General features: G+C 46.1%; 1 protein-coding gene across 6 annotated transcripts in view; it reads left to right on the top strand.

Moving 5' to 3' along the window:
• Positions 1-25,086, top strand: part of OSBP2 (oxysterol binding protein 2) — a 2,072,116-nt gene that overhangs the window by 808,828 nt on the left and 1,238,202 nt on the right. The window contains exon 1 of one of the 6 annotated variants that reach the window (XM_069619139.1): positions 1,554-1,773. The exons of the other annotated variants lie outside the window; for them this stretch is intronic. Coding sequence (XP_069475240.1) covers positions 1,677-1,773 — 97 coding nt within the window. The 5' untranslated portion in view covers positions 1,554-1,676. Of the gene's footprint in view, positions 1-1,553; positions 1,774-25,086 lie in introns of those variants that run through there. 6 annotated transcript variants of the gene reach the window in all.

Here is a 25,086-nt window from a genome sequence, read left to right as displayed (position 1 = left end):
TTGAAAATGTCAGCAGACCAGTTTTCCGAACTAATATGCTGTATTATAAAATGGTTGTACATTTGCTGCCTTTCCCCCTGGAAACCATGAGCTTCGCTTCTTGACCTTGAACGTATCGAGAGCTGTTTATTTCTTTTGGCAATAGCCTGAGAGCATGTTGTTTGCAATGTGCTGCCAGCTTCTGCCACTGCTAGGCAAATTAATAAAATGTGAATGATTTCTAGTGAGAGTGAGCACCCAGACCTTTTTACAATGCTTAAATATACGTTCCTCATACTCACCTGTAATTCAAACCTTATTTCCTGTTTGTTATTTATTTAGAACAACATAGTTGGGGCATTCTCCAGCCTAATGCATAACTGTATGCAGCCGTCACTAAAGCCTACCTCTCCTTTTAGTGGGCTATTCCTGCAGCTGATAGGTTCACGTCTTTTCATTGGGCTGAACTTGCATTTCCACTACACTTACTTGAGCTCACTTCTTATGTAGAATCATATAACCTCTGTCTCCTGCGTTTTTCTCTCTTTTGTATTAGGTTGTTGCTTTTAAGTGATTTGTCACAATTAATCTCCTGCACTTCTCTGCACTGCTTACTATATACATCACTGTGACGATGGCATGGTAAAGATTGTTACTTCACTGTTCACTAACATGCACTTCATTGGTTACGTTTTTTTTTATAAAGTTTTTTTTTTCATAGACCATTGCCTTTCCAGTGCAGTTGGGATGCAACGGTCCCCTTATTCCACCTACATGAGTATTTTTTCCATGACCTTCATGGATTGGGATGGTGTTCAGTGTGGCTGTTTCAGTTATTCCTGTACGACACTTCACTCCGCAGCATGACACTCAAATAGTATTTTCCGGTGACTGCTTGTGTAATGTTTCCTTGACGCTGTGATCCCGCAGACTTCGCCGTTTTCCTGGATTACGGTTTATTGACCAATTAATGCACACAGCTTGGTATGGATTTTAAGCAACTGTACCATAAGCAGAGTAATGGCTTAATATGAGCACGGTAGTGACCAAACGCAGTCTAATAATATAAGAATGGGGTTATACACAGACACATATGGATTTATTTTAACCGGTAATGTTGCTTTTTGCTGGCACTGTTTTATAATATGCATTTGTGAATTGTATTTGTGGCTTGTCTTTTCATTTTCTCACTGCTTTTCTGATGACGCAGTGAAAAATATGGGCCAATTTGGCGTTTGCTTTTAATGGACCTCTGCTTAAAAAACATGGTTCCTGTGACAAGTTTTGTTCTCCCTCTGTGATATGGTGTATTAATATTGTACACGCCCCTTTGCCGTTAGTTTTTGAGTAGACGATTCGTTATTAATGTGAGAAGAACAGGTACTGCTCAGTCATACTCAGGATACGAAACCCTGTTTCAAGTGTAAAGGATATCGTCTGAAACGCCAATAAGGAAATGGCACTGCATCAAGCTTCTGATCAGAGAGGATCATTCTGTTGACAATGGAATGTCCGCCTTGGAGTTGCCAATAGAAACCTCCCACTATGATGTCAGTGGAATCTCAGTTGCTTTTAGAAAAATAACTCCCTCTGAATATGTGTGTTCACAAGAATTCCTCACACTCCAACACACTCCCCAGGACCTCGACCCAGGGGGCAGAGGACGAGGACCTTGAGGGGCCCAGGGCTGCTGGTGTATGCCAAGGCCCGTGGGCCCCACCCAACGGGAGAAGCAAGGTGGGCGTCGTGCTGCAGCAGAAGAGCTTTGCCATCCTCCGCTCTGCGATTTTCAAGGTGAGTGAGGCCTCTGGGTGGGGGGAGGGGACGTGAGTGAGTCCTCTGGGTGGGGGGAGGGGAAACGAGACAAGAGTAAAGGTTGCCATTGAGGGCGTGGTAAGGGCACCGTGGGAAGAGTAGCAACGAAGTAACATGGAGTTGCTGGGGCGTGGCCAAGGCGAGATAACACCGTCATGGTTTCGGAACCGTTAGCAAGATTTTATATTGGTATATTTTGATTCCATACATGAGTTTTAATTAATAAAATACAAGGGAAATAGCAAACTGGAATTAACTCATACGGGCACAATTGATGAGAATACAGGCCAAAAACATCTTCAGTGGTCCAAAGGATGAAGGGCAGAGAGATAATTTATCCAAATGTGTACCAATTTTTCTTGGAAGAGGAGCAGGTATTGCTGATCAGATACAGGCGGATGCCATATGAAATGGAAAACACGTTTGGTAGATTTCTGTCTTAGCAGGTTACAAAAAAGAGTAAAAAAACATGACCCTAATAACTGAAGCTTTGACCGGTGTAAGTGCAATTTCGTACAATACCATCACTAGGGAAAACATTGCCCTGGTAGTCAAAAAAATAATTACTTCAATGCATTTTCGCAACATGCCAATGTTTGCCCTAATGCTAATTCCATACCATAGCTTTATGGCAAACATTGCCCTGCTATACAATGTATAAAAAGATTGTTTTACATTAGGGAAGTATTTGCCCCAGTGTTAATAGAGTGTACAATTGCAAAAGTCTTAAGTTTCTGTAAGACAAGCACAATTTAAAATCAACATGGGAATTCTGGCGTCCATAGTATGTATGCTATGTCAAGTTGGAAGGCAGCAGTAGAGGGTGGCTACCTCGATATTAATGGCTGACTTGCTATTACAGAGGCACATCCACGAGCTGTATGCTGCTCCTCTTGCTCCTCTTGCAAACGACGGGCACGTGGCGACATGACCAGGCCTGCTCTAAATACTGCACAGAAGATCAGAGTCCTCCGGCACCAACATCCACCCACCTTTCCAGGAACAGGAGAGTCGGAGTTACAACCTGATTGAGGGCGCACAAGATATGTTGCCTTGGTCCACACCATCATGGGCAAAGAGCTTCGAGGATAAGGGCAAATACTGTTTGAACCAGTTCATACCATGTTAGACGGAGAGCCTTATCTCCCGCTTCAAACATGGGCGAGTATAATGGGTCCTTTTCTCTCCTCCACCTCACTCTCTACCTGTGGCGTCCCGCAGGGCTCTCTTTCGCCATGGCTCTTCAACATCTACCTGGCCCCTCTGGCCCACTTGATCTCCACCTTCTCCCCCCATTTCGAGTGTCTTTGCATACCTGACTGCCTGACTGCTATTCAGGCATGGTGGTCTGCCAATCATCTCTGCCTTAATGCCAGTAAAACTGAGATCCTTCTCATTGGGACACCTGCTCCTTTCCCCCACTCTCTGGCCAGCCTTCATCCGTCCCCTCCCTTCACCCACTTGTGAGGCAAAAAATCTGGGCATCATATTTGAATCCTCTCTCTCGTTCTCTCCACACATCTTAAACCTTGCCAAGAAGTCCACCTTTCAGCTCCACCTCCTCAGGGGCATTCTACCTTTCCTCACCTTCCCCCAGAAGCTCAACGTCTCCAGAGCTCTGGTTCTCTATAGGCTGGACTACTGCAACAACCTCTTACTTAATCTGCCTCTGTCCTCCCTTTGCCCCTTTCAACTAATCCAGAATAGGACTACAAGACTTATTCTTGGCCTCTAGTCCATGGACTGCATCTCTCCAGCTAAAATCTCTCCACTGGCTCCCGGTGACCGCAAGGATCAAATTCAAGACCCTTTGCATCATCTGCAAGGCTGTCTGGGGCCTGGGACCTCTCTACACCTGGCTTTCCCTCTCTAAGTACCCCCCTGCCATAGTCCTTTGGTCCTCTGGCTCCAACTCTCTGAATGTCAAATGTTTTTTCAAGCGGAGAGTAGGAGGTAGATCCTCTCCTTGGCTGGTTCCTCTTTCTGGAACAGCCTCCCTAAACCCCTCAGATTAACAAGGGGGGTCCTGGGAGTCCCTCTGCCAGACATTAGTCCTGGTTACGAGAGACTTACCCAGAGTCTTTAGCTCACTATCTTTCACAAAGAAGAAATATCCCAAACATATCAGTCTTTGTCCTGCCCTGGGGCAGTCCAGCACCGAAATGCTAGGCAATTCTCCTCTGAACAAGAGTACCAACAGAAACCCCAGACACGTGTTTCGGTCTGGTTGGACCTCATCAGTAGGGTGGATCTGTGCCTCTCTAAGAATAGTGAGCAAGGGGTCCATGTCTGGATTCCCCTAGTAACTTAGTGTCAAGGATGGCACTCTAATAAGAGTGGCACAAGACACCCAGAAGAGTTGGGTGCTGAAATAAAGTGGACAGACAAGTACACACACTGCAGAACGGAAACAGAACGAAGAGTAGGGAAGAGTAGCAAGGGAAAAGGTACAGAGTGAATACCCTCTTGGGGTGTATGCAGAATAGGAAAAGAGTATTCTACGAACCTTGGAAATACTCTAGCCTTCTGCACAGTTTGCTATAACAGAGTCCCACGCTGTTTGCTCATGACTTGGAACAGCAGCTATGGGTGTCTGTAATGTAGAAACAAGACAAAGGAAGGGGCAGAGGTTGACTGATGGGAACCAACAGACAAGCTCTGAACAAAAGGGTCAACAAACAGTACAAGAGATGTTACTACAGACAAATCCAGGAAAGGAGGAGATAGCAAACTAGCAGAAGGTATAGAAGGGAAAGTCGAGTAACAGGAAAGGATAGCAGAGGACAGTAAGGTACAAGGTAGAGAGCTCCGAGGAGCAGGGAAGTAGTGAGTAAGTCCACAGGAGTAGGACAATAAGGTAGAAAGCCAGAGGAAAAGGGTTTAGGGCAGCCGGAGAGAGGTAGGCTGTAGAGCAGGGAGCCCAGAGGACAAGGGCTGAGGCTGGAAAGCAGCAGAGCGAGATCCGCTGCAATGTGGAGAGCCCGGCAGGGCAAGGGCGGAGACTGGAAGGCAGCAGAGCGTGATCCGCTGCAAGGTGGAGAGCCCGGCAGGGCAAGGGCGGAGACTGGAAGGGGCAGCAGAGCGTGATCCGCTGTAAGGTGGAGAGCCCGGCAGGGCAAGGGCGGAGACTGGAAGGGGCAGCAGAGCGTGATCCGCTGCAATGTGGAGAGCCCGGTAGGACAAGGGCGGAGACTGGAAGACAGCAGAGCGTGATCCGCTGCAATGTGAAGAGCCCGGTAGGACAAGGGCGAAGGCGGGAAGGCAGCAGAGCGTGATCCGCTGCAATGTGAAGAGCCCGGTAGGACAAGGGCGAAGGCTGGAAGGCAGCAGAGCGTGATCCGCTGCAATGTGAAGAGCCCGGTAGGACAAGGGCGAAGGCTGGAAGGCAGCAGAGCGTGATCCGCTGCAATGTGAAGAGCCCGGTAGGACAAGGGCGAAGGCTGGAAGGCAGCAGAGCGTGATCAGCTGCAGTGTGGAGAGCCCAGAGGAGCAGGGCTGAGAGGCAGGGAGCCTGGAAGGCTATGGCTGGAGGCAGCAGGGTGGAGCAAGCAACAAGGCAGGGTCCAGCAGGAGTGAGGGTAACAGCATACAAGGATCCGAAGACAGTAGCGAAAGGTGGAGGTAGGACTCTCAGATGCAAGAGACCGAGCCACTGCAGGCAGCCGCCTTTATACTGCCTAGCCCAGCACAGAGGCAGGCCAATTGGTTTCACCTGGCGAATCACACCTGCAGGCAATCGGCCACCTCCCTTTCTGTTCCTGGGCTGGTGGAAGCAGGACCAGACTCTAAGGCTTCTGGGGGGTGTAGTTCCATAGAAACCCAATAGGAACGGCCAGGAAACAAAGCTTGCAGCCAGGTGCATTATGGTATGTGTAGTTAGTTGACAATAATCATTAAGTAGCAAAGTCCAAATGGAGCATAAATGGATGTGCCCATGGCGCAGGCATGACACTTAGGGTGAGACCCAAAGTTACTTAAATATGCAGATTAACAAGGGGGGTCCTGGGAGTCCCTCTGCCAGACATTAGTCCTGGTTACGAGAGACTTACCCAGAGTCTTTAGCTCACTATCTTTCACAAAGAAGAAATATCCCAAACATATCAGTCTTTGTCCTGCCCTGGGGCAGTCCAGCACCGAAATGCTAGGCAATTCTCCTCTGAACAAGAGTACCAACAGAAACCCCAGACACGTGTTTCGGTCTGGTTGGACCTCATCAGTAGGGTGGATCTGTGCCTCTCTAAGAATAGTGAGCAAGGGGTCCACGTCTGGATTCCCCTAGTAACTTAGGGTGAGACCCAAAGTTACTTAAATATGCAGATTAACAAGGGGGGTCCTGGGAGTCCCTCTGCCAGACATTAGTCCTGGTTACGAGAGACTTACCCAGAGTCTTTAGCTCACTATCTTTCACAAAGAAGAAATATCCCAAACATATCAGTCTTTGTCCTGCCCTGGGGCAGTCCAGCACCGAAATGCTAGGCAATTCTCCTCTGAACAAGAGTACCAACAGAAACCCCAGGCACGTGTTTCGGTCTGGTTGGACCTCATCAGTAGGGTGGATCTGTGCCTCTCTAAGAATAGTGAGCAAGGGGTCCACGTCTGGATTCCCCTAGTAACTTAGGGTGAGACCCAAAGTTACTTAAATATGCAGATTAACAAGGGGGGTCCTGGGAGTCCCTCTGCCAGACATTAGTCCTGGTTACGAGAGACTTACCCAGAGTCTTTAGCTCACTATCTTTCACAAAGAAGAAATATCCCAAACATATCAGTCTTTGTCCTGCCCTGGGGCAGTCCAGCACCGAAATGCTAGGAAATTCTCCTCTGAACAAGAGTACCAACAGAAACCCCAGACACGTGTTTCGGTCTGGTTGGACCTCATCAGTAGGGTGGATCTGTGCCTCTCTAAGAATAGTGAGCAAGGGGTCCACGTCTGGATTCCCCTAGTAACTTAGGGTGAGACCCAAAGTTACTTAAATATGCAGATTAACAAGGGGGGTCCTGGGAGTCCCTCTGCCAGACATTAGTCCTGGTTACGAGAGACTTACCCAGAGTCTTTAGCTCACTATCTTTCACAAAGAAGAAATATCCCAAACATATCAGTCTTTGTCCTGCCCTGGGGCAGTCCAGCACCGAAATGCTAGGCAATTCTCCTCTGAACAAGAGTACCAACAGAAACCCCAGACACGTGTTTCGGTCTGGTTGGACCTCATCAGTAGGGTGGATCTGTGCCTCTCTAAGAATAGTGAGCAAGGGGTCCACGTCTGGATTCCCCTAGTAACTTAGGGTGAGACCCAAAGTTACTTAAATATGCAGATTAACAAGGGGGGTCCTGGGAGTCCCTCTGCCAGACATTAGTCCTGGTTACGAGAGACTTACCCAGAGTCTTTAGCTCACTATCTTTCACAAAGAAGAAATATCCCAAACATATCAGTCTTTGTCCTGCCCTGGGGCAGTCCAGCACCGAAATGCTAGGCAATTCTCCTCTGAACAAGAGTACCAACAGAAACCCCAGACACGTGTTTCGGTCTGGTTGGACCTCATCAGTAGGGTGGATCTGTGCCTCTCTAAGAATAGTGAGCAAGGGGTCCACGTCTGGATTCCCCTAGTAACTTAGGGTGAGACCCAAAGTTACTTAAATATGCAGATTAACAAGGGGGGTCCTGGGAGTCCCTCTGCCAGACATTAGTCCTGGTTACGAGAGACTTACCCAGAGTCTTTAGCTCACTATCTTCGAGAGACTTACCCAGAGTCTTTAGCTCACTATCTTTCACAAAGAAGAAATATCCCAAACATATCAGTCTTTGTCCTGCCCTGGGGCAGTCCAGCACCGAAATGCTAGGCAATTCTCCTCTGACCAAGAGTACCACCAGAAACCCCAGACACGTGTTTCGGTCTGGTTGGACCTCATCAGTAGGGTGGATCTGTGCCTCTCTAAGAATAGTGAGCAAGGGGTCCACGTCTGGATTCCCCTAGTAACTTAGGGTGAGACCCAAAGTTACTTAAATATGCAGATTAACAAGGGGGGTCCTGGGAGTCCCTCTGCCAGACATTAGTCCTGGTTACGAGAGACTTACCCAGAGTCTTTAGCTCACTATCTTTCACAAAGAAGAAATATCCCAAACATATCAGTCTTTGTCCTGCCCTGGGGCAGTCCAGCACCGAAATGCTAGGCAATTCTCCTCTGAACAAGAGTACCAACAGAAACCCCAGACACGTGTTTCGGTCTGGTTGGACCTCATCAGTAGGGTGGATCTGTGCCTCTCTAAGAATAGTGAGCAAGGGGTCCACGTCTGGATTCCCCTAGTAACTTAGGGTGAGACCCAAAGTTACTTAAATATGCAGATTAACAAGGGGGGTCCTGGGAGTCCCTCTGCCAGACATTAGTCCTGGTTACGAGAGACTTACCCAGAGTCTTTAGCTCACTATCTTTCACAAAGAAGAAATATCCCAAACATATCAGTCTTTGTCCTGCCCTGGGGCAGTCCAGCACCGAAATGCTAGGCAATTCTCCTCTGAACAAGAGTACCAACAGAAACCCCAGACACGTGTTTCGGTCTGGTTGGACCTCATCAGTAGGGTGGATCTGTGCCTCTCTAAGAATAGTGAGCAAGGGGTCCACGTCTGGATTCCCCTAGTAACTTAGGGTGAGACCCAAAGTTACTTAAATATGCAGATTAACAAGGGGGGTCCTGGGAGTCCCTCTGCCAGACATTAGTCCTGGTTACGAGAGACTTACCCAGAGTCTTTAGCTCACTATCTTTCACAAAGAAGAAATATCCCAAACATATCAGTCTTTGTCCTGCCCTGGGGCAGTCCAGCACCGAAATGCTAGGCAATTCTCCTCTGAACAAGAGTACCAACAGAAACCCCAGACACGTGTTTCGGTCTGGTTGGACCTCATCAGTAGGGTGGATCTGTGCCTCTCTAAGAATAGTGAGCAAGGGGTCCACGTCTGGATTCCCCTAGTAACTTAGGGTGAGACCCAAAGTTACTTAAATATGCAGATTAACAAGGGGGGTCCTGGGAGTCCCTCTGCCAGACATTAGTCCTGGTTACGAGAGACTTACCCAGAGTCTTTAGCTCACTATCTTTCACAAAGAAGAAATATCCCAAACATATCAGTCTTTGTCCTGCCCTGGGGCAGTCCAGCACCGAAATGCTAGGCAATTCTCCTCTGAACAAGAGTACCTAAACCCCTCAGACTTGAGCCAGATCTTCTTAAGTTCCGGAAACTTCTGAAGACTTTCCTTTTCTCCTCTTCCTTCCCTCTCCCCCACCCTTGCTAAATGTTCCCTTTGCCGCTGCGACTGGGGCCTGGTCCTTTTAGAGTCATACAGGGGCCAGACCACCCCCCTACCAGTACCCCCAGCATCCCCTGCCAGCATTTGCCCTCGGGGCTCCCTTCCTTGGACTAGCCCTAACCTGGTCCACCCTGTCCACCGCACTCACCCTCCCTTCCGCCTCTCTTTCCCCGGGCATTTGCCATCAAGCCCCTCCCAGCTCTTGCCCACCCCACTCCTGTTCTTCTCCCTCTCCCACCCCCTGCACTTATCACCGTGTCTTGTACTTGCACGGTAGGATTGTCACAAAGCCAATATAACAATTTTTGTAGTTTTCCTATGACCTCCCCCACCCCCCAAATTTGTCTTGTGGCACCTGGAAACACTTTTGTACAGGCGCCATTCAAATATACAATAGAAATAAAATGAAATGCTAAACCTTTTCATCTTGTGCATCAGTCCCTGAACACCACTAACTATATTTATCAAAATGTGCTCACACAAACAACCAGCACATCTTCATCACAGATAATCTTCCAAGTTACACAGCCTCACTCACATTCCAATCACTGCCATACACATTCAAGCAACCAATCACTCAACTTAATGCTCATCAATGCCTACTCCACAAAACTCCAAGAGGGAGATATTGCTAATCTCATCATGAGGTATAACCTTCATGAACTCTTCAACATTGAGACCGGGCTCGTCATCACCTCCACCAACATCATGGATGCCTGCAGCTCCACAGGCTACAGCATACAGAACACTGATCATAAAGGGAAAAACAGGGGGGGCCTTGCAGCCATTTATTAAACCACATTGACATACACCCTCTATGAGTCTGACAAACTCAGTGCCACGGAAATCCTTACCTGACACATCATTTTCACAAACACCCAGACAGGCACACGTGATCTCTCAACGACCACAAACCAACAAAGACTTCCAGAAAGGCTTACTGATAGAAATCACATTCCTCATCTCACCCACCACCCACTGCAGTTCCATCTTTCGCTGAGACTTCAGCCTACCATGACCATCCACCTAGGCTATCAAGAACAACAGAGAAGCACTCTTTGACTTTTTGGACAATATGAACATAAAACAGCCCAGTATCCACAACAAAGACAACGTACTTGAAATCATACTAGCCACCTTTGCAGTTATTTACCCGCTGCCTCCCATGCTTAAATGGGCAGATCAAAGAACCATGTAGTCCCACTTCATTACATACCCATCAACCACTGCTTTAAACAAACCAATCAAGTCTTCCCCCTGCAAACTCCAGAGGATGACCTGATCTCATTTGCTTGCACTCTTAACCCCACAACATGCTCAACTCACCCTGATAAAGTCCACTCTGTCGTGCCACTGAAACCTCTCCTCAACAGCCAGATATTGCTTTGACTCAGTGTAATTCGCCCTGGGCTAAATTACCTAAAATGGAGTCAGAGACAACCATTTTTTAGGATGGGCTAAGCTTCTAAATGCTGACCAGGTAGTGAGATTGAGAGTTCATGGGCAGGTCTCTAGCATCTTCCCATTATCCAGACAAAGCCGGAACGGGTGTCCGTACCTCTGTTGTATCGCTGTTGTTCTTGCTAATTGTAGAACTATTGCTGATGTGATTGCGGAGCAACCCCATCTAGAGGGTAGTGCTCTGGTGGTGGGAGGGGGTCAACCGAAGATAGATGCTCCCTGTTTGCAGCAACCTGCTTCTGTTTTGTTTTAGGGGGTGGGGTTTCGAGCATAGTGCACCCTGACAGACTCTTAAATGTTTCTAATTTACAGAGAATGGAACATATATACACTGAATCTACGTACATTGAACCTACGTGTTCTGAAGTTTGGTGAACATACTTCTAACAACTGCAGAGGTTGTTTGTGATGAATCATTTTGTTGTGAAATCTAGTTATGTGGTTGGATGCTATGGTATGAGTTCCCCTGAAAAAGGATATATAATTATCTGAAATGCGCCAGGTGTTCTTCAGCAAAAAATGTTAATGGGTCATTCCCATTAATACATGCCATATTTGGTGAAACAAATGTGTTGAGAAAAGACTCTTGTATTGCTAAACTGTTATGGAATTATATCAAAATAATATTCTGTATCTAAAAGATCAATTTTTCTGTATCTAAAATACTTTTCGTCTTGGTATTGTTCAAAATACCTTTTGAATCTCGAGTGATGGGATGTTATTTTTCTTACTTCCATGTATTTCAATTTAAATGTGCCAGTTACATTTTGTCTTATGTCTGGTTTAACATAATATTTGAATTGTCTGAATTCTATAAATGGTTTGAAGGGGTTATATTCCTCCATTAGAGTGCATTTGAGTTACTCGTTAATTTAGCGAGTCTTGCTGTTATTACTTTATTTGTGTTTCCTTTGGACCAAGAGAGACACTCATTTGCACCAGAAGTTTTGTTAAATCTCTATATGTGTTATTCATACACTTTAGGAACTGGATGCTGTGCACTCCCACTTAGAACATGTGTCTGTTTCTCAGTCAACCTGATGTATCCATCCACAGGGTTATGGTTATAATTAAATAATATGGTGATCACAGTGTATTATGTGTTAACTAGAACAAGCCCATCCATTTTCTTCAAGGCAATGGTCCCATTATGGAAGAGCACCAGATTACATTTGAACCGCTCTCCTTTCGATAACTGGGTATCCAAGTAACCAGGTCCAAAGAAGATTTTGGGAAGTTGAATGGGGAACCCCTAATGTAGACATTTCTCCAGAATGTTTTCATCTACTAATATCCCCTTCTCCAGATCTTTATTCTACTTCTGCATTTGTCTTGGATCGTTTTGGTTATTTAAAAAAAAAATGAGGTTAAAAAATGTGATCTTCATTAAATAATTTTGAGCTGTGTTAATGATTACCGTTCTTCAAACTGTGATTACTCATTTTCCTCTTTTTCTCCTATCTCGCACTCTCTGTTCAATCTTTCCTTGTCATCTGGTATTTTTCCTAAATCGTTCAAGGTATCTATTGTTATGCCTCTTTTGAAAAAACTTGCCTTTATCCCACTTTTCTTTCTAATTTGGATCCAATTTCTCTTTCTATTTATCTAACCTTTTGTAATGTATTGTTTACCCAAAACCTACTGGTTTTCCTAACCAACATAATCTTCTTCTGTCTTCTACAGAGACAGTTCTTCTATCAGCCTCTAATTTTACTGTTCATGCTCGCCATATTACATTGTTATCCATATTAGTTTTGTTAGATATTATTACTGCCTTAATAATGTGGGTCACTTGACTACTGCTGTCATCTTTGGGAATCTCTGCTATTGTTCTTCAGTGGGTTGTTTCTTATTTGCACAATCATTCTTTCTTTGTGTCATGGAAAGATTTCTTCTGGTTCTTGTCCACATTCATATGGTGTTCCCCAAGGTTCAGCACTGGGTCATCCTCATTTACTTTTTATATACCTCACCTTTAGCCTCCTTGATTTTATCACATGGGTTGCAGGCCTATTTCTATGCTGATGATATCCAGATATTTCTCTCTGATCCATTATTTACTGATCCTATTAATCAGTGTCTTTCAGCATGTCTTCTGGCAGTTACATTGTAGAAGACTTCTAATGTCCTATGTCTTAACCCTAAGAAATCGGAGGTTCTGTTTTTACCTGCCTCTATTTCTACTTTGTCTCGTTCCTCTATTTATTTTCCTCCTCTCCAGCTCCCAATTGGGCACTGTTTGTGCCCTCCCCGTCTTCAACGTGCAAGAGAATAAAACGGACACTCCCCGGACGGGGAAAAAGGCAAAGAGAGGAGCTGCGAGAGTTCAAGGAAAAGTTTATCTAGATCTCTGAGAGCGCTCTGGCAAAATTAATGTTACAGTACATTATATAGCTACAATGACATGTCTAACATATGATGCTACGTTGGACCCGGATTGGTCAGCCAGGGTGGTATCTTAGGTGTGGGCATCATTTCTTCCTCCTGGTTGGTTGTTTGGTTGGCGGGAGGATGGACGTCAGATATCTGTGCTCCGAATGGGTGAAGGTCAGGTCGCCGTGAAGCAGGGTGGTCACTATCTAAGCTAATGAATACATTCTAAATAATGCATGCACTAAATGACAATTGTTCAAAAGACTCTCAGTAGTTTATCATGTCACTATACAAATCACACAGGTGTCTATATCATCTATAACATTTGGATTATACAGGTCACAGGTTAAGGGTCTTGACCACTATAATACACTAATTGAACTGTAGGTTTAGTTTCACAAGAATCTCAGGTATGTGGCATTTGTTAGTATTAGGCACGATATACTGCAGCAGGGGTCTAATGTTATTTGGGAGTCTGCTGGGTGGGCATCATGGCATGGTCAGTGGTCTGGCACATGAAAGGAATATCTCGCGGGGACACAGGGTCAGAATGGCAGTAAGTTTCCATCGGCGAGGGTGCGGGGGCAAGGACATGTTTGTGGAGATGAACGAGCTATGTGCTTAGTTCATGCTGGTTCACATGCAGGACAGTGATCTCAGAGGAAGACTTATGTGATACATTTATTAGTTGTTGCAAATACCTCCGGCTTCAGCGTGAGAATGGAGCCGCAGAGTTTTCCAGTCAGAGTGGGAACGAAGGTGGGGGCCATGTGCTCTGTGTGCCTGACCGCAGTGAGGAGAGGGAGAGAAGCGTTTCGTACTATCGCATTGAGGCCTGGTCACCAAGATGGAGTCGAAAGGGGGCACAAAAAATGGATGCCCTGTGTCCTGCTCAGTGGTCCCATCTACATGAAAGTCAACTAAAGTTAACATCGCATAAGGGCAAGGGACGAACCCACTACTGGAGGCACTTGGTCCAAGTTTTGTACTGAGAAGTGAAGGCAGAGAGGCCTCGCTCCCACACATTCCCCCCTTTCGTCACATCTAAAGTAACGAATATTTATTTTTTATCCTTTTCATTCTCCCTTCGGTAGTACTCAGCCTCCGCAACTGCTTCGTCCCATGCTGGGGTGCCCTTTATTGGCATCCACGCCCTGCATACACTTCTTAAGCTATTCCCTCTTCTGGCATATTCGTCTGTTGTACAGATCAAGTAGATCCCACCATCTCCGTCTAAGTCCACCCATACCTCTATGTAGCTTTGTAGCTCCGTTGGTTCCTTTATTGTTGTGTGGTGCAAATTATCAACCCTGTCCCCGTATTGCCTGTAAATGGCTGTCATCCTGTATTGTGGTGTGTTGTATTCCCCTGTTTGTATTTGTGCATCTAACATAGTAGCTACCATTGTCGGTCGGCCCATTGTTACCATCATCATAGTTGAGGTAGGCATGCTCTTTTCACAACACCGGAGTCCCAGTTGGCACACACAGAAGAATAGGAGCACAAAGACGATGATAGGGACGAGTATTTTCATTGCCACGTTTACCCATGATGGTATCCAGCTGAACAGATTGTCGAACCATGTGCTTTCCTTTGCGCCTCCTTCTGTTCTCATCCTCTCTCCTAAATTATGTACTGCTGTTATCACATGTGAGAGTGTCCCATTATCAGCATCTTCAGTTGGCACGAAAGTGCAACACGCACCCCCCGATTTTTCAGCAAACACCACCGTCCATTGCTGTGAGGCGATCTAAGACATATCTGTTTTGCATTGTCATTAGGCGCAGTGCACAGAGCTCTATTTTTATAACATTAAACCCTTCTTCAGTGTCGTTAGCCAGTTGGATGATCTCCCAGCGCACTATCTGCAACCATTTGGGGTTTGCTCGTGCTTGAAGTCCTGGAGCAAGGAGCGATGCGAAAAATATCTCTGCTGATGAAAAGAGCTTGTACTTCTGCGGGATCTCAGCAAGGAGTTTCGATGATTCTGATGAGATGTAATTGGTGGACCTTTTACTTCGTGATAGTTTTTTCTTCAGTTCATAATCCGACAATAGTTCGTAAGCTGGAGCTTCTGTTATCATTAGTTTGGGCGCTGTCGATGGTTCAGCCGATTGCCCTGCTGCCGATATGCCAGCCGATTCTCCTTCTTTTCCTCGTATATGACTCTCTGGTATTACCATCAGGGCTGTGTGGAGGGTGGCCAAGGCACAAGTACCTTTCCATGCTGTTGGGAGGTGTAGATAGGCTTGTTTGCCACAAATCCAGTACATGTCCATTAGTGCAGCGGTACCTTTCTTCATGTCAGGTATGATTACTGTCTTGTTGCATTTCTTTGTTTCCCCCATGTTCGCTCTTCCTTCCCCATGGAAACACAGTTCGTGTGGTACTTCTTTCTGTATTTTGATAGGTTTTTCCAATGCTGTGATCCACGTTAACTTTGTGACATGTTGCGACCAGATAGGGGCACATACTTCCTTTATCCATTGGAAGGTGTCATTGGATAGCCCTCGGAGTGCTTCTACTTTGCATTCGATAGTTTCCTCGTGCCATCTTTTTTTTGCATACCTCGTCCCTTTGATGACAAGAAATGGTTCCTTAAGGCAAATTACTCCTTGGCGTCTGCTTGTGCATGTTCTCTCATTTTCTAGTTTTTCCATTGTGACAGTGTGTGCTTGGAAGGTGCTTTTTATCCTGCACAAAACCAAATGAATCAAACATTGGGCTTCCGACAAGGGCACTTCCTCTGGCACTAACATTTTCGGTGTCCCTGATGCATGTGGTATGAGCAAACAAACGTAACAGCTCTCATTTGTCGCCTGCTTTGCCATGGCACTCATGTCCGAATACCACTTGTTTGATTGATCTGGGTGACGGGGGTCTTCTATCTCATCTAACCCCAGGTCATGATAAATGTCATATCTTTTCCCTTCTGCCCCCCTCTTCCTTCTCTTTCTCCCTACCTCCTTGTAGCTCTTCACTCTTTGGTAGTGTATTGGGAACATGCCCGCCCAAGCTGGGTCATTACCGTTAAATATGTTATGTGTGTACTCATTAGTGGCAGCAGCGTAATATGAGGTAGGCTCTACTGTTATTTGTGCATGCGAGCTTGTGTTAGCTACATTGCTCGGCCAGTAGTAGTCGCCATCGTATACATTCAACTCATAATCATTGCTTATATTTATACTCAGATGTAACAAGGAGACACTTGTTGGATCTGCGGTGGAGTGTTCTGAAGGTTGCATTGCATTTGTAGCATTAGCATCAATGTCATATGTTTCTTTCCACATTGTCTTTATTCCAGTCCATATTAAGTGCGAACCTTCTCGTATCAGGTTAGCCCCGCTCCCCCCCTTGTGCATGTCATTAACCAAAGATAAAAGTGTATAGTACCAGGCCATGAAAAACAACATCACTGAAAACAAAACTGCAGCACATTTCAAAACACATTCAACATTGCTGAACCTATTAGCCCTAATGGCGTCCCTATCGCTATCTGGTCCATTTGCCACCTGGAGGGGCGATACAAAAGTTGTTAAGTCACCAGAATAAATACAGTTGTATACCTACATATTTACTTTTCATTCTTTACTCATTTTTTCTATTTACTTTTTTTTACTCTTATTTTAATTACGTTGTTTGCTTTATGCATTTCATACCAAGATGGAGAGAGAGAGAGATAGTGATGAAAAGAAAGTGGGAGGAGAAAATTACATGGACATAGTTCACTTTAAACCAGAGGGCGTGTCGTCACTTTTCGCCTTTTACAGGTTCTCTTTACTTAAATTCTATTTATTATTGTGTCTGAACCTCATCCGCGGTGCCGCTTGCACTTTCCTTTTCAGTCTGAGGGAGTGTACTATCACATGCCCTCCTCACATCTGAGAGGTGCACCCAATATTTCAGTCCCTTAACTTTAACTGCGGTGGGCGTACTATAAATGACCTCGTAGGGGCCATGAAACCTCAGTGAATTCCATCTCCTCACAAAACTCCTAACGTAGACCTGTGCTCCTGGCATCAGTGGCCCGCTTGGGCTGTCTGCAGCTGGCGTGGTAGTATCAGTTGCTACATTCTCAGTAAATGGTGGTGCAATTTGTCGCGCTATGCTGTGTACTATGCGCGTCAGCTGGGTCAGGTATTCCTTAAATTCCTCCCTCAGCACTGTGGCAGCTCTGTCTGCGACTGATGCTCTCGTAATCCGGGAGAGCGGTGTGTGTATTCACCTTCCAGTCACAATCTCATGGGGGCTCAGATGGTGGTCCTTGCATGGTTGAGTTCTGAGTTGGAACAGTGCTAGGGATAAGCAATACACCCAGTTCTTTTTCAGCGTATTACACAATTTTGATAGTTTACTCTTGAGTAATCCGTTTATCTTTTCCAACATTCCACTCGCCATCGGATGATAAATGGAACACAGTTTGTATTTCACCCCCAAGAGTGACTTCACTTCCTTGAAAAGGTCATTCACAAAGTGTATGTCGTTGTCTGATCTTATCATATCACATATTCCCCAACGAGAAAAGACCTCTCGCACCAGGAACTTCGCTGCACACTTCGCGTCTGGGTGGGGACATGGACCCGCTTCCACCCACCTTGAAAAGGGACATACCACTACTCTTAAATACCTTGCTCCGTTACATCGCTTTCCCATGTCAGCGTAATCTATGTGTAGTTCTCTAAATGGTCCTACTGGTCGTGGCAGGGTGCCACGCAGTGATCTCAATGTCATTCCTGAATTGTATGTTTGGCACGTTGTGCATTCTACTACAAATTTTGACAAATGTTCTTGTAAATTGGGGACAAGCCAATGTTCCTGATGTCTGCGGCAATATGTTGTTTTGCTACGTGGGCTGGGAAGTGCAGCTGTTGAATGCTACCTCTAGCAATTCTACTGGCATCACTACCTTTCCCGTTGTCTCCTGTCTCCAAATTAGGTCTGCGGCTGATTGTTTGCACCCCTGTTTGCTCCACAACTCTTGCTCCTCCTGTGGTGTTCTCCTTTGTAGTTCTATTATCTGCGCTATTGGTGTGTTACTGTACGCCTCCTCTAATGGCTCTGTAATGGTTGATTTTATAACGCATTCGATTGTTGGTGTTGTATTGAAATACGAGGCCTCTTTCGCTGCTGCGTCGGCTGCCGCGTTTCCCAATGAGACTGCATCTGTGTTGTTGGTATGGGCTTGGCATTTCACCACTGCCACTACCGATGGTTCTGCTAATGCATCTATTAGTTCAGTCAATAGTGCGGCATGCTGTACTGGGGAGCCATCCGCTCTTCTGAACCCCCTCCTACGCCAGCGGGATAGCCCTGAATGGACTGTGGTTGTTGCGTATGCTAAGTCTGAATATATTGATTGCTGTGCATCCTTTGGCTGTATTCAGTGCCTCAATCAATGCAGTTAGTTATGCTGCTTGTGCGAAGTAATGGGATGGGAGGCGCTTCTGGACAATTGTTTCATAGCCATCTTCCTCCATGCGTACTACTGCCATCCCTACATGCTTCTCCCCTGTTTCAGGGTTTATCAATGCTGACCCATCTATGAAATATATCTCTCCTTCCTTCAGGGCATTTTCGCTCGCTTTGGGAATGTCATCGCCCTCCCCTTCATAGGTGGTGCAGTCGTGTTCTTGCATGTCCTCTGTAGTGCATGGTTCTGTAATAAATGTTGCTGGGTTCACTGTTTTGCACCTGAAAACGTGTACGTTGGGGCTTGAAATGATTAGCTCATATGATGTTGCTCTCTGTGTTGTTAATGTTGATTTTGACCTCTCAAGAATTGCAAATAAGGAGTGTTCTGCATATAGTGTTACTGAACATCCCATCATGATTGTGCCACTTTTTTCAATGGCGAAAATTGCTGCAGCGATGGACTGTTCACACGCGAAATGTCCTTGCATGACTGCATCTAATGTTCCACTGTAATAGGCCAATGGTTTTGTCCTAATGATGTTTTCTGTGTGAGCACTGCTGTCATCACTGTTCCATTGCAGTGGGAAAATAAGAAAAATTCCCTCTCATAATCTGGGTTCGCGAGTACTGGAGTATCTGCAATGAGGTCTTTTAATCTAAAGTACTGTGCCATCATATCATGTGTCCATTTTATTGGGGCCCTACTCTTCTGTGCTTCTTTCAATTCTTGTAGCAGTGGGTGTGTGTATGCTGTGTAATCAAGGATCCATGATCAGCATAATTACATATGCCAAGAAATATTTGCATTTTTTTTTACTGTTTTAGGTATGATCATGTTGCGTATAGCAGCTGCCCTGTCTGGGAGTATCCATTTTCCATCTTTTGATATTAGCTGTCCGAGGTATACAACGTCGGCAAGGCAGTATTGCAGTTTTCCTTTGTCCACTTTATACCCCTTGGCAGCCAACACGTTTAGTAGTGTTATGGAGTCTTCTCTGCACTTTTCTTCTGTAGGGCTGCAGAAGAGTAAATCGTCTACGTATTGTATAATGGTGCTCTCTACATCTATGTTTCCAATATCTTCATGCAATACTCTGTTAAAAATGCTGGGGCTTTCGCAATACCCCTGTGGGAGTCTGCGATGTTCATACCTGTTGTTTCCTAGTGTGAATGCTGTCAGGTACTGCGAGCCTCTGTCGAGTGGTATGGAGAAGAAAGCATTCTTCAAATCAACCACAGTAAAACATGTAGATTCTTTGGGTATGCTGCACAGTATTGATGCCGGGTTAGGCACTAATGGGAGCTCTTTTTGAATGACGTCATTGAGTGGGCGGAGATCTTGGATCATCCTCCATGCCCCTCCTTTTGCTTTTTTGATCGGGGATATAGCCGTGTTACACGGGGAGTTTGATGGCACTATAATACCTTGTTTTAGGAGTGCATTTGTTGTTTCCCTAATCCCTTCCTCTGCTTCTCTGGATATGGGATATTGTTTCACTCGTGGCGGTATGGCACCTGGTTTTAGTTTTATCTTTATTGGTGTCCCTTCATGGAGTAATCCTACATCGTGGGGGCCTGTAGTCCAAATTTCAGGCGCCACCTTTGCCATATCTTCCTCAAATATTGTTGGCGGGGCATTAATGCTAGCGATACGTGGGTTGTGTACCTCTCTGTACTGGATCATGATGTCACATGGTATGCTTATTTCCATTATTATCTCTCCGTCATCTTCGTTATCAGTGAATAATTCCTCATCAGTTATGTCTCTTAGCATTATGTTTGGATCTATGCATAACACAGTTCTCCACTCACACCCATGCGTGTCCAATCCTATGACCACAATGCGTTTGCTTGATACCTGAACTGCCTCAATGTCTATGGACATGATCGTGCCTGGTACAAGATCTGTGTGTGCAGTTGGGCGGAATATAAAATCTGATGGTGTTCTCCATTCCTTTCTCATTATCTCTGGTACCACTCGGGCTAACACTTTGATGCCATAGATAAACATGTTTATGTCAATGGGTATTCCTCGCACTACAACTTCATTCATCACTGTGCTAATCATCACATTGCTCGTACTGGGCATACTCCTGGGGTGGAACACACTATTCCCCGCTCAGTAAATGAAATGGTCATGTTCAATTTACTTAGCAAATCTCTGCCCAGTAAATTGATTGGCGCGTCTTCGTGGTACAGTATGGGTGCGCGCACGGTTTTTCCCCCTACCGTTATATCAAGATCTTTAGTGTAAGGAACTTTTAAAATAGCCCCAGCATTTCCAAATTCCTGCCTGAGAGTGGAAACCGCCCTTCCATAAGAAATGATTTCTCTGCTCCCGAGTCTACCATGAAGATAAACTGCTTGTTTCCTATCTCTGCCCCCACTAGTGGTTCCTCTTTTGCATGTAGGGTGGTGGATAGGACTGGACACGCAAGTGTTCCCTGTGGGCTGTCCTAGTCTGCATACCTTTCTTGCCCTGGTACTGAAAAGACATTGTCTCCGACCACTGTCACGTCGCGGAATGGCGGCGGTGCGCCATTTGCAGCCATTGCGAAACAGTTATTATTTGCATTGCCTACAGTGTTTTGTCTCACCCTGGGTTGTTGTGCGCTGTGATGCGGTTGTGGGGGTGGCTGTCTTTGCTGCATTTGGGGTTCGTTATAGCACTGGTCTTGTTGTCTTCCTCCTCCCATTGGTAATCCATAGGGGCTACCTGGGTGTGGGCATCCCCATCCTTGTTCGTTTTCCATGGGCTGCTGCCCTTGGAAATACCCTGAAGGCCGCATTCTGCAATCTCTTGAATAATGTCCCCATCTCCCACAGTTCCAACAAGACCCTTGCAGTCCTCCTCTCATCCCTTGCCCACCAAATCCTCTATTCCCCGTACCTCCAAATCCCCCTCTCTGGCCGCGGTACCCACCACCTTCCTCTTGCTTGTCTTTCTTGCCACTGTGGTCCGCTGGATGAATCCTCTCCGTTCCACGGTCCTTGTCCTCCTGCTGTCAGAAACGCTGCTATTGTCACTGGCCTACTTTCCGCTCCTTCATCCCCCTCGTTTTCTCTGACGTTTACGGCGGCGACCTTCACCAATTTGTTCTTCACTAGTTTCGCTTCGTCTGCCAGCCTTTTTTGTGTTATCTCCTTTTCTCTCTCTTTGATCCTCCTGCAGTGGTGCACAATTATACTCTGAATTTCAGGCCAACTCTTGGCTTCTATCCCAGCTATTTTATCCAAGGCCTTCTGTACCTCCTTCGGGAGCCCTTTTGATGATAAAATAGAACAAGGCGGTTGACTGATTCCACGCTGTGCCAGTTTCACTTCTCCACAAATCCTGCACCCGTAGTATGAATTGCGTAGGATCCTCGTTTTCCTCCATGGTACACTGCATCACTAAATGTAAATCTGGAATATCTGGAAACGTGTGCCGCAATGCGTCCCATACTTGCGCTTGAACGTTGTTGAACAGTGATCCGTCGTGGCGATCACAACTCATTGTTACCCCTGGGAATCCTGCCTTCTCCCATACTGCGTCTGCCTGGTCGCCAACTGCCGACACTAACAAACTATTTACATCGCCTATGGCTAGTGACTCCCCTGCCGTGTTTTTTTCGAACGCGTGTATCCATTTCCCAGCCCCTCCCGATAGTGGAGGGAGAACTTTCAACAAGTTATTTTTGGCCATTTGGGCCCATGGGATATAGTGTGGCCTACCTGCTCCCTTATGTATCAGTGGCATCTGTAACTTATGTTTCTTTCCTGTTTTACTTACCGTCCCTTTCTTCACTTTATTCACCAACATATTCCCTGTTCGCTGTCTTAATCTACCCTGCCATCGCGGCGGTGATGGTTCGTCCCAATCGTCAAGCTGCGATGGTAGTGGAGATCCCACAGCGGCTGCTGCTTCTTCGTATTCATCTAAGTCACTCCATACCTCTTCTATTTCTGTATTTTCTTCGCTATTCTTCTCCTGTCTTTCCCCTTGCTGGCTTTCTGGAGTAGCTGGACATATAATCCTCACTGGTTTGTCATTCAGATGGAACAGGAACTCCCCCGATCTCCACTCCTTTTCTCGCCCTTGTGGTATGCGTGTCCCTTGGGACGTTATGGATCGTGCTGGCTCTGGTGTTGTTGGTGCTAGTTCCCCTGTTGTGCTTGGTGGGGGTTAGAGGTCTGTTATGGATAATGGAGGCACCTCCCCTCCCCCAGGCAGCATTTGGCCCCTATCGCAGAGTGCCCTTAGCCGTGTTATCTCCATTTGTGCATGCGCTAGCTGGTGGTCTAGTTCCCCAGTGAAATGCGCTACATTCACAGGGGGTGCGCTTGTTGGGCCGTACAGGCCTCCCTTATCATATGGCGGTGGTGCCGTAGCGACTGCTCCGTTTGAGGGTGTGGGGGTGGGACATGCTGGTATGTACAGGGGTTCGCTGTACCCCACTGCCGGTCTTGTCATTAAAGGATATATTTTGGTTGTATCGCCCTCAGCTGTGGTTGTTGTGCACTCGCCCTTAGGCGTACCGCTTACCTCTTCCTGTGGTTTCTATATTTCAGTTGGTCTTTCTTTACCTACCTCTGCTGTAGGGGTCACTTCCTCGAACATTCGCCATAGATCAAGCACTTCCCTTCTATTCTGTAACTGCGTTCCCTTATATCTTGCTAGCAAGTCTGTAGACACTAAATCTAACACTCTCTTATCAAATGACCCTCCTTCTGGCTAAATCGGCATTACACTGTCTCCTTTTATCTCTGTCAACCATTGATCGTGGTACTTTTGTATCTTTTCACTGTATAACGGAAGGTGTTGACAAATATGAGCTAGTGGTGTTATTCCCCCCATGACGATGTTTCTCCCCCTAATCACCGTTCCGCCCACTCGTCCTTTCTTTTAGACCAACGATATATCAAGTGCTTCTCAATTACTAGTAGTTTTTATGTATCAACATTCACTGTTACTTTTGTAATTATTGCATTTCCAAATTCAACAGTTCACTTTTGCATGTGCACCACTTTACCAATAAATCACTTACAATACTTTGATATTTTTAACAAAAAAATAGATAGAACATGGAAACACATTTAACACATAACATGCACATGCACTACCTGCGCGCTTTTATTTCCTCTTTGTTCCCGTTACCAAACCTTTCCACCTACTCTTCTCATTCGCTCCCTACCTCTTACACCCTTTTACTCTTCCCCAAGAATTCTTTCTTACATGGAAAAAGAATATTCTACATAGCTACTCTGAGTCTACTCAATATACGAGACACCTACTATTTTCTCTTTATCTTCTCTTATTTTATCTGCACTGGACGAGACAATGCTACGCGGCGCCGCCTTCTACCCCGTTCCGGCTAGGATACCTCTTCTCTTCTTCTCACGAAACCTAATGGCCATATAAAGGACAGATCAGAAAAGCCTCATCATCACTCACACAGACCCTACTCTTCACTATAAGCCATTACCACTTGCTCCCCTGTTCCCTTCTATTCCCCCTTACCTTTCCTTGGTAACCTTCGACAAACCGGCACTCGCGTGTTCAGTCAGGTGATCCGAGGGGTCACTGTTCGCGGTCCGACCCCAGTCAGGTCCGCACCCCAACCAAGCCGTGGCCCGCCTCGGCTAGCAGCTTTTCAGTCAGGTATTCGTCAACCGGGAACCCTTGAACCTTTCTTGTAGTGCGCACAGGCTGGTCAGCCTCGGAGGTGATGGTTTTGCTGGGGGGTGTCCCGGATCTCGCCGCACAGTGCGGGCCTCGAGGCACCTCTCCAAATCACGTCGGGGTCACCAAATGTTTGTGCCCTCCCCGTCTTCAACGTGCAAGAGAATAAAACGGACACTTCCCGGACGGGGAATAAGGCAAAGAGAGCAGGCTGCGAGAGTTAAAGGAAAAGTTTATCTAGATCTCTGAACGCACTCTGGCAAAATTAATGTTACAGTACATTATATAGGCACAATGACATGTCTAACATATGATGCTACGCTGGACCCGGATTGGTCAGCCAGGGTGGTATCTTAGGTGTGGGCATCATTTCTTCCTCCTGGTTGGTTGTTTGGTTGGCGGGAGGATGGACGTCAGATATCTGTGCTCCGAATGGGTGAAGGTCAGGTCGCCGTGAAGCAGGGTGGTCACTATCTAAGCTAATGAATACATTCTAAATAATGCATGCACTAAATGACAATTGTTCAAAAGACTCTCAGTAGTTTATCATGTCACTATACAAATCACACAAGTGTCTATATCATCTATAACATTTGGATTATACAGGTCACAGGTTAAGGGTCTTGACCACTATAATACACTAATTGAACTGTAGGTTTAGTTTCACAAGAATCTCAGGTATGTGGCATTTGTTAGTATTAGGCACGATATACTGCAGCAGGGGTCTAATGTTATTTGGGAGTCTTCTGGGTGGGCATCATGGCATGGTCAGTGGTCTGGCACATGAAAGGAATATCTCGCGGGGAGATAGGGTCAGAATGGCAGTAAGTTACCATCGGCGAGGGTGCGGGGCAAGGACATGTTTGTGGAGATGAACGAGCTATATGCTTAGTTCATGCTGGTTCATATGCAGAACAGTGATCTCAGAGGAAGACTTATGTGATACATTTATTAGTTGTTGCAAATTTCTCCGGCTTCAGCGTGAAAATGGAGCCGCAGAGTTTTCCAGTCAGAGTGGGAACGAAGGTGGGGGCCATGTGCTCTGTGTACCTGACCACAGTGAGGAGAGGGAGAGAAGCGTTTCGT

Source organism: Ambystoma mexicanum, chromosome 10, assembly GCF_040938575.1.
Source record: "Ambystoma mexicanum isolate Mex_15411 chromosome 10, UKY_AmexF1_1, whole genome shotgun sequence".
Lineage (NCBI taxonomy): Eukaryota > Metazoa > Chordata > Amphibia > Caudata > Ambystomatidae > Ambystoma > Ambystoma mexicanum.
This window is presented reverse-complemented; position numbering and strand designations above follow the sequence as displayed.